Raw genomic sequence first — 7,888 nt, forward strand, 5'->3', positions numbered from 1 at the left:
TCTTGGGTTTCTGTGACAGTTTACAAACTACAGTACTCGACCGAATGGTCTCGTAGTTTATGATGTCACAAAAACCCTAGATGGTATTATTTTTATGTAACTCACTGCAGCCCATATATATCTATATATATATATATATATATATATATATATATATATATATATATATATATATATATATATATATACTGTATATAGCTGTAGTTTGTTCTTTCATGAATTTGAATCGCACAAAGCCAAAAAAAAAACCACTGCAGTCAAAATTCTTTTATGTCTGTTGAAATTTTTTATTTGACATAACCAAAAAACGGCCATTAGTGTTTTTTCTTTCTGGGCTCCCTGTGTTGCTCTGTCCCATCGGTGGCGGACAGAGTGAGCAGGATTTGGGCGAGGTAGTAAGTCCCCATTATCACGGCCTCTGCGTAGGGCAGTGGAGTGCAGAACTTGTCAATAGCCAGGGCCGTGTCGGACACCATAAAGGACACGCCCCCCGTGGCAGCAAACAACCACGCATCCCTGGGCAGTGGCACAACCAGGGAGCGCCACACCATGGTGCCCAGCAGCAGTATGTAGAGGGGAATCAGGTAGACCAGCAGCCCGGGCAGCTCTGGCAGTAGAACGGTGAAGAAGATCAAGCCTTCCACGGGCAGGATGACAGCCAGCGGGAAAGGATTGAGCGGAGACCAGCCGAACGCACAGATATAGGAGATGTGAGCCACAGCAAAGAACGCCATTCCTGTGAGAAATCCAGAGCGAGCCATTGAGGAGGGGGGGGATGTCCGGCAAGGCGCCTGCGATCCTATGACTGTGTCATACACTACTTTATTCTCAATATACAAGTACAAAGAGCATTGATTCATAAGAGTTACCACACCAGTATAATTCACAGAGAGAGAGAGAGAGAGAGAGAGAGAGAGAGAGAGAGAGAGAGAGAGAGAGAGAGAGAGAGAGAGAGAGAGAGAGAGAGAGAGAGAGAGAGAGAGAGAGAGAGAGAGAGAGAGAGAAGAAACCAGCAAGTCAGACATACCCACAATAAAGAGATGAGAGTAAATCAGGCAGGCGTCTCCTAGACTGGAGAGCAGCAGTCCAGCCAGGATGAATTTGTGGTAGCGCCCCCGCTGGTGGGAGGTGCGGTACAGCAGGTACACACAGCACAGGAAGACAGGGAGGCACTTGGACAGCATGCTGCCCCATTTGGCCCCTCGCAGGAGATACGAGACGGAGCCCATCGCCTCTGTGGGAGAGAAATGGAGACTCGTCTTAGTGCCTGAATCCATCAGCTTTTGTGCACGACTGGTAGAGAATTGTGGAGATCAGAAACTCACCATACACTTTAATCTAATACCTTGTTTCCATGCTCCCCTCAACCCGGGCTGAACCCCTGCTGCCCCTGATACTGCGTTTCCATGTTAATTTAGCCAACCCGCATTGGCTGCCAGTCCGAGCTGCCCCTGAATTTTTTTTCGGACCCTTTCCCAAAGCGGGATGGGTGGAAGTACGTCACAACACTGACCAATCAAGCGATGAGGGGGCGTAAACATGGAATCCACACCCGGGGTGAGCAGGCTTCTCCATGCTTTAAAATGTTCTGGAATGTCACAAAAAGCTCAAAAGAATCGTTAGGATTGGGATACTAACCTTAAAGAATGGCCAAATAAGAAAGAACATGATCAAGATCATTGCCCTGGTGTATCAGCTAAAACTGCCCGATGCATCAGTTTATCTTCATCACACGTGCCGTTGGTTTTGTTACTCAGCTATTAGGATAACAGTGCCCTCATTATCTCAATTTCAGTCCGACTCTTGTAGAAGTTACAGCCTACCATTGCGAAAGCACAGCAACGTGTAACAAAGCATTGCCAAAGCTACGTGATAGAATGGTACATCGATGGCAAACCATTGTACGGTAGGATTAATGCACAGTAAAATCATGCAAAATTCAACAAGTTTTACACAGAGTCAGCAAGTACACCTGTGGAAGCGACAAGTCTTACCTGTCAAATCTCTACTTGCTTCTTTAATGACAGACCTCTCGTGCAATAAAACACATTATTTACTTGTATTCTGTATAACTTTCAAATACGTACGACAGACAGCAGGTGTTAAATACTCAAGACCAGTGTATCGTTTGCTGGATTTGCAAAGGGTTAAAACATGTACAAACAGTAATATACAGAACTAGGTAACAAACACAGCTTCCTATCTACAATGGTAGAATATGCAGCAATGCTACTAGGGACCTGCGAAATGCCTAAAAGCTAGTCTTGAATAAAGTTATTACTAGCACATTTCCTGTAGCAGTTCGTACTGTTGCCTCGTCGGGTTAATAAGATGTCGGTTACCTGCTTGGTGTGTTAAAAGAGTGAAGATTGTTTATCTGATGAACCAGAGGAGTCCGCTTCGCTGTCTCACACAGAAGTGCTTCCCTGTTTCTGTTCCTCCCTCCCTTTCAAAGCTGCAAATTCTTTCCTGTTTGGTTTTTCTGTAGGAAGTGAACGAGGGGGAGGGGGGGGGGTAGGAGGGAGGGCAGAGAGAAAGGACTGGCTTGTCAGATTTTTTTTTGTTTTTTTCATTCTCAGCTTTCTGAGCGGAGGCACGGCTTGTTCAAACAAACATAACAGGATGGAAAGAATGAGGTATCAGAAACAAAAAAAAAAGTGTTATTTAATACTAGAACAAAACGCAGCTGCTGCACAGGAACAGTGGAGGACTAAAAGGGAGATTCACTGTAGCTGTGCAGAAAACTAGCTTAAAACCTGTGCGATCCCATTGAGCACACACACACACGATACTGATAAAGAAACGTTATGAAAATCCACCCTCATCTAAACATCTTGTTATATACTTTTATACTGTGTTAAAGACAAATAATGTGGTGTTTTGTAGCTGAACTGTATCCCGCTAAGTCCCGCCCACGCAGCATTTGACAGGCTGCACAGAATGTCAGTTTATCAGCCGAGATGATTATTGGTTATCAGTTGCGTTGGAACTGAATTCTATCCTGTGGTTACTTAGTAAAGCCCGGCCACGCAGCATTTGACAGGCTTCACAAAACCTGACAGCAAGCGGGTTTGTGAGATGATATTAAGAGAGGTCATTTCTCAAAGAAGCTATGCTGCATGGCGAGTGTGCTTTGAAAAATCGTGATAAAACGGGGTACGACCTGAAGCAAGGTGATATAAAACAGGTTCATCTGTATAGCCACACAAAATCCTAAAGCGGACATCAGTGAGAATACAAAGAAGTATTTATAAGTGGCAACTGGTTGAAACACAGGAAGCAGACTACTTGTGAGAGGAGAAATCTCAAGCTGGGGCCCCATGTACACATTGGGGTGACCGGGGAGAATTTGCAAGTTTGTCAAATGCTTTCAGCTACCCAGGAAATCCAATAGGATTTAGACCGCATATAGAACAACACAGTGGAAACCAGTATGCAATAATTACTTAAAGACACTTCCCAATATCCTCAGACTGGCACTCTCAAAAACACATGCTAAAAGAATGTCCTGACCAAGTGTCCTCGTAATTCAATGAACATTTCTCGAGATGGGTGTGAAAATCTAAGTCTGGCTGCTGGACGCCTGGGTTGTTTTTGGCCACAACAGCGATTTTGACCAATCAATTCACTGTTATTTGAGGCATGTAGTGTTCACACAGCAGGAAAAATAGCACAATGCTGCAAAACGATGGGTAAAAGTTTTCTTTATTACAGTAACTTCTAGTGAAATAATCCACTGTTCGTTATTTTTTTTTTTTTTTAATTAACATCCCTGAAGTAAGATAGAAAGTGACATACTTTGTGAAAATATACGCGAAATATTTTTATTTTTTTTTACAGAAAAGAAAAATCCAAGTAAAACTGCAAGAATGGTCAAATTTGGGAGCGAGGGGGTAGCCTGCATACATCTGTAAAAAAAAATTAAAATAATATAAAATAGAAATCAAATAACAAACAAAACTCTAAAGGGGCACAGCCGCAAAGCCATATTTAAAAACGTACAAAAAATGTCATTTCCTCATTTCAGTGGCGCCGTGTGGTTTAGGAGACAGAATAAACCACAGCAGCGCAGTCTATGGGGTCTCCGTTTCTCAACGGGTCCCAGTGATTCTTCTTGAGATTCAGTACGGCAAGCTTGCAGCCTCTTTCCTGCACACTTGCACGTGTGTGTTGATATGGCACGGTGCAAAAGTCTACAGTGCAAGAGGCAGGTAGCTGTGCTGCTCAGGGACAGTGCTGGGGAGGTAAACTGGCTCAGAATGGCACTGCTGGCAGGCTGGCAGGGCTCCACAGCACAGCAGTGTCCCTGTAGATCTGCCTTTGCCAGTCTTCAAACCTTGTCCGAAGCATCGCTCCCGGTTTCGACCACGCTGCAGGTCTGCAAATACAAACACAAGATGAAAAGGCGTTTATGGAAAGGAAGAGATTTATTCTCAGACCGCCAAGATAAGCTGCAGTCTCCGTCTGACCAGTAGGGGTCACTGAAGGTCAAAGAGGGGCACTCTTCAGTAACCCAACCAATCAGACCTAGATACACCTTATGCTAAGGACTGGTCAAACCAAGTTCTGTCACGATCGTACCAGCGGTTCTCAAGAAATATCTAGACATGCAAATGTGACACTTGCGAGCTCCCACGATGCAGACACGTTTAATAAATATCACAGTACTCATTTCTAACCTTATTCACAATGCTCTGCATCTTTTCAATGACGGAAACCATATTCCCCTTGCTTTCCTTCAGCAGCTTCTCGTAAGAGGCGCTGCGTTTCTCCTCCGTCTTCAACTTGTCCAACGCCTCGGCCAGGCTCTTCTGTGCAGCCTCCAGCCCCGAGGCCAGCCTCTTCCTCTGCGCCTCCTCCACAGACACCTGCTCCCCTGCCTCCCCTATGGAACACAAGCGCAGTCAGAGCCCTGCAAACCAGCCAGACACATCCACCCCCCTGAATTCACAATGAACGACAATTATAGATATGCATGTACAGGGAACATGTAATATGATGTTAAAAATGATTTCAAGGTAGTGTGACACTGTCTCTATGGATGCACCATACAGTACATGCACCTTCAGATGTCGTACCCAGCGATGGTGCTGATGCGGAATCATTGGGACCCTTAATTTCACATTAACCTGGAATGGGGGCTCCCCCTCTTACCCAGCCTGGTCTCCAGACTGCGGATCCTATCCTCCAGGTGCACCCGGGTGCTCTCGACACGCTCCAGTTTCTGCAGCAGGTTTCCGAGGTGCACCGCCGCGCCGTTGTGAGTGACCATCTCAGACCCCCCGGACCCTGACCGCTGAGACTGCCGGCCGCTGCCCTTCACAGACACGGGGGGTAGCAGAGAGACGTTTCCTGAAACCACATTCAAAGAGTATAGAAAAACTGAGGACTGGGCCAACACCTCCTCAGGGTGAATGAAGAAAAAAAGAGGTGATGTCAACATGATGTCATCCATCATTCAGAGTGCTGCTAGATCAGGGGTGGCCAAAGATCCACTACTGGTCTTCATTCCAGCCAATTAAACCTCCATCCAGACCCTGAAGTAGTTCATGATCTCATTGCACCTGTAAAACCTGGAGTGGAATCACCCTCCAGGACCGGGATTGCTTCAGATTATGTTGCTCTTTGTTTTGTAGATCTGACTAACTGACTTTCAGCGTGTCTGGAAATCGCCAAGATACATCAGCTAATTTTACAGAAAGTTTGTTTCTTTGTTTTGTTTTTTTTTACATCCTGTATCTGTGTTGTGCCCCAGCTCAGAGAAGGGGACTCAATGCTATTGTATAATCCAATCACAAGCCAGTCCTCACCTTGCAGTTTGGGGTCTGCGGCGAGGGTCTTGCTGTCCCGTGGCTCTGTGTCCCCCTCCCAGCGCTCAGCCAGCCCCTGGTAGTGACACGCATTCTGGGACACCACCTTTGTCACCAGCTCTGTCACCTGCCAACAACAGCCATAGCAGATAAAACACATACTGTAGCGTCCCTTCAAACAATTCACATGTCTTATACTGAACGTATGTGGCCAGCACAAGCACTCTAGTGGTTTTAGAAGCTAATAGAGATCTCATAATATAAAACACATGTATCGCCTAAAAAGAGCTTCATAGGATATTTTCATCATTTTTAAATCCAACCCCTTGCTCTTTCATAATGTTTACAGTCTTTCTCAGTGACCCTTATTACACAATTTTACACAAGTTGATCTGCAGTTCCTTCAGTTAAAGTAACAGGCAGCTGCCATTCTGTAGCTGTCCACTAGATGGTGCTGGAGCTCGCTAATGTAAAGACGCTGGCTAATGTAGCCTACGTTACAGCCAAGACCAGACCGCTGGGGATCTGGAGCAAGGCTGTAGAGTTTGTAATGGGAGAGGGGCTCAGCGATGGGTTCGGGAGGGGAGAGGCTGTCAGAACCCAGTGATGCTCACCTGTGCCCGAGAGAGGTGCAGCCCCAGCGACAGCACGATCTCCTCCAGGTCCTTGTCCAGGAGGAAGCCGCAGAAATTGTGATCGAAGTAGACAAAGGCTAGGAGGATGTCCCGGGACAGCACCAGCGAGCTGCAGGGCTCCTTGTCCTAAGGGATAGGAAGCACAGTCCCACGACTGGGTTACTCTTCTGCACGCAGGCACAAGGGCGACCAGCCGCTTCCACTGTATCCCCATCGGGAAATCATCCATCTGTTTTGAACGGGACGCGACTGAAGTCTATAAAATCTTAAAGGAGTTGACAAAGTTTCCATGTTTCCACGGCACAGAAACCCAGACTGGAGGCTACAGTTCTCACACAGAGACGTCACGGGATGGGTCGCCTAGGCTGAAATCACTTGGATCCTTTAAAGATCTGACTTAAAGTTTTGAGATCAAACAGCTTAGGAAGCGGATGTGCACAGATGGGCTGAACTGGCCTCCCCTTGTTTGTTAAATGTTCTTGTATGTGAACTCAGTTCCACACCCAACATGCTGTAGAAAGCCTTCTCAACATCCACGGTATAGATCAGTAAAGCAGTTCTTTTACCTGGAAGCAGACTGGACTGGACTGCTTGTCCCAGACGTTTCTCTTACCGTCTCTTTGGTGGAGCTGGGGTCTGAAAGACGAGACAGGACCGGATTCATCTCCCCCTCCTCTTGGACGACTCCTGCCGACACAGCTCGGATTAGCACTGATAACATTACCTAATCGTTTAAGATTGAAGTTTTAAAGAAATCTATTCTGAAGCCATGCTTTCAATTAGCGTTGCATTGGCTTGGTCAATTCCCTGGACGGTACAACTGTCCCCACCCCTTTAATGGCTTATATATCATTAACCAACCAGCTGCTTCCCCCCTCTTGACTGACATGCTTTTAGCCAATAACGTGAGGACACTGCTGTGGGAAACGACCCAGGAAGAGCCAGTTTAACAATACAAGTTTAGCACAATGTGTGCCTCTTTCTACAAAGCGATGGCAACGCATACGATTGAATGGAAGGAAGCCAGGACTGCGACAGCTAGAGACTGTACCGAAATTATCTTTGTCATCGTCCTGCAGCAGCAGGCAGTCCTCTTCCAGCACTTCCTCCTTCATCTTCCTCCTCTCCTCCGCTCGCTGAGGCTCCGCCCCTTCCTTCCTCACTCCCTCCTCCTCGTCATCCTTTTTCTGTGGCTCAACTGGCTGTGGTGGGGGGGGGGGGGGGGGGGGGAACAGTCCCAATAATCAAGGCCTTACATAACAGCAATAACTCTCAACACTGCAGAATACAAACTGGAAAGATAAATGCAGACTCTCTCACAGGATAGGAAATCGACACAAAACAGCATCCCCAGTAAATGCATCCAATGATTACAAATCCTTTGCTGATTCTCAGAACACCTGAATTAATTCTTTACAGCTGTCAAATATGGAATTACGCAGG

The 7,888-nt window shown here is 46.3% G+C and overlaps 2 protein-coding genes across 4 annotated transcripts in view; both read right to left on the reverse strand.

Annotated features, from left to right (window-relative positions):
* Positions 1 to 263: 263 nt before the first annotated feature.
* Positions 264 to 2,477, reverse strand: LOC117397823 (lysoplasmalogenase-like protein TMEM86A). 3 transcript variants are annotated; one of them, XM_034912576.2, is made up of 3 exons: positions 2,343 to 2,477; positions 1,028 to 1,234; positions 264 to 805 (listed from the first exon to the last, which is right to left on the reverse strand). In XM_034912576.2, the coding sequence occupies exons 2-3, from the start codon at positions 1,227 to 1,229 to the stop codon at positions 315 to 317; spliced, it is 693 nt and encodes a 230-aa protein (XP_034768467.1). In that variant the 5' UTR covers positions 1,230 to 1,234; positions 2,343 to 2,477; the 3' UTR covers positions 264 to 314. The 3 variants fall into 3 exon arrangements, with proteins under 3 accessions (XP_034768467.1, XP_033852602.1, XP_058869755.1); XM_033996711.3 differs by having other exon boundaries at positions 264 to 736; positions 2,343 to 2,476; XM_059013772.1 differs by lacking the exon at positions 2,343 to 2,477 and adding an exon at positions 1,346 to 2,302.
* A 1,210-nt stretch (positions 2,478 to 3,687) lies between these two features.
* Positions 3,688 to 7,888, reverse strand: part of LOC117966426 (cell cycle and apoptosis regulator protein 2-like) — a 12,119-nt gene continuing 7,918 nt past the window's right edge. The window contains exons 13-19 of the mRNA XM_059013576.1: positions 7,497 to 7,665; positions 7,059 to 7,132; positions 6,425 to 6,571; positions 5,811 to 5,937; positions 5,155 to 5,352; positions 4,680 to 4,885; positions 3,688 to 4,378 (exon numbers count right to left, since the gene is read on the reverse strand). Of these exons, the coding sequence (XP_058869559.1) occupies positions 4,331 to 4,378; positions 4,680 to 4,885; positions 5,155 to 5,352; positions 5,811 to 5,937; positions 6,425 to 6,571; positions 7,059 to 7,132; positions 7,497 to 7,665 (969 nt within the window). The 3' untranslated portion in view covers positions 3,688 to 4,330. The remainder of the gene's footprint in view (positions 4,379 to 4,679; positions 4,886 to 5,154; positions 5,353 to 5,810; positions 5,938 to 6,424; positions 6,572 to 7,058; positions 7,133 to 7,496; positions 7,666 to 7,888) is intronic.

This window comes from Acipenser ruthenus, chromosome 46 (assembly GCF_902713425.1).
Source record: "Acipenser ruthenus chromosome 46, fAciRut3.2 maternal haplotype, whole genome shotgun sequence".
In the NCBI taxonomy this organism is placed as follows: Eukaryota; Metazoa; Chordata; class Actinopteri; order Acipenseriformes; family Acipenseridae; genus Acipenser; species Acipenser ruthenus.

Excerpts from the sequence above, each read along its gene's own strand:
- LOC117397823 (XM_034912576.2), bottom strand. The coding sequence starts at position 1,229 with ATGGGCTCCGTCTCGTATCTCCTGCGAGGGGCCAAATGGGGCAGCATG. Across the intron at positions 806-1,027 it reads CTCTCATCTCTTTATTGTGG|TCATAGGATCGCAGGCGCCT; the intron begins GTATGTCTGACT and ends TGTATGACACAG.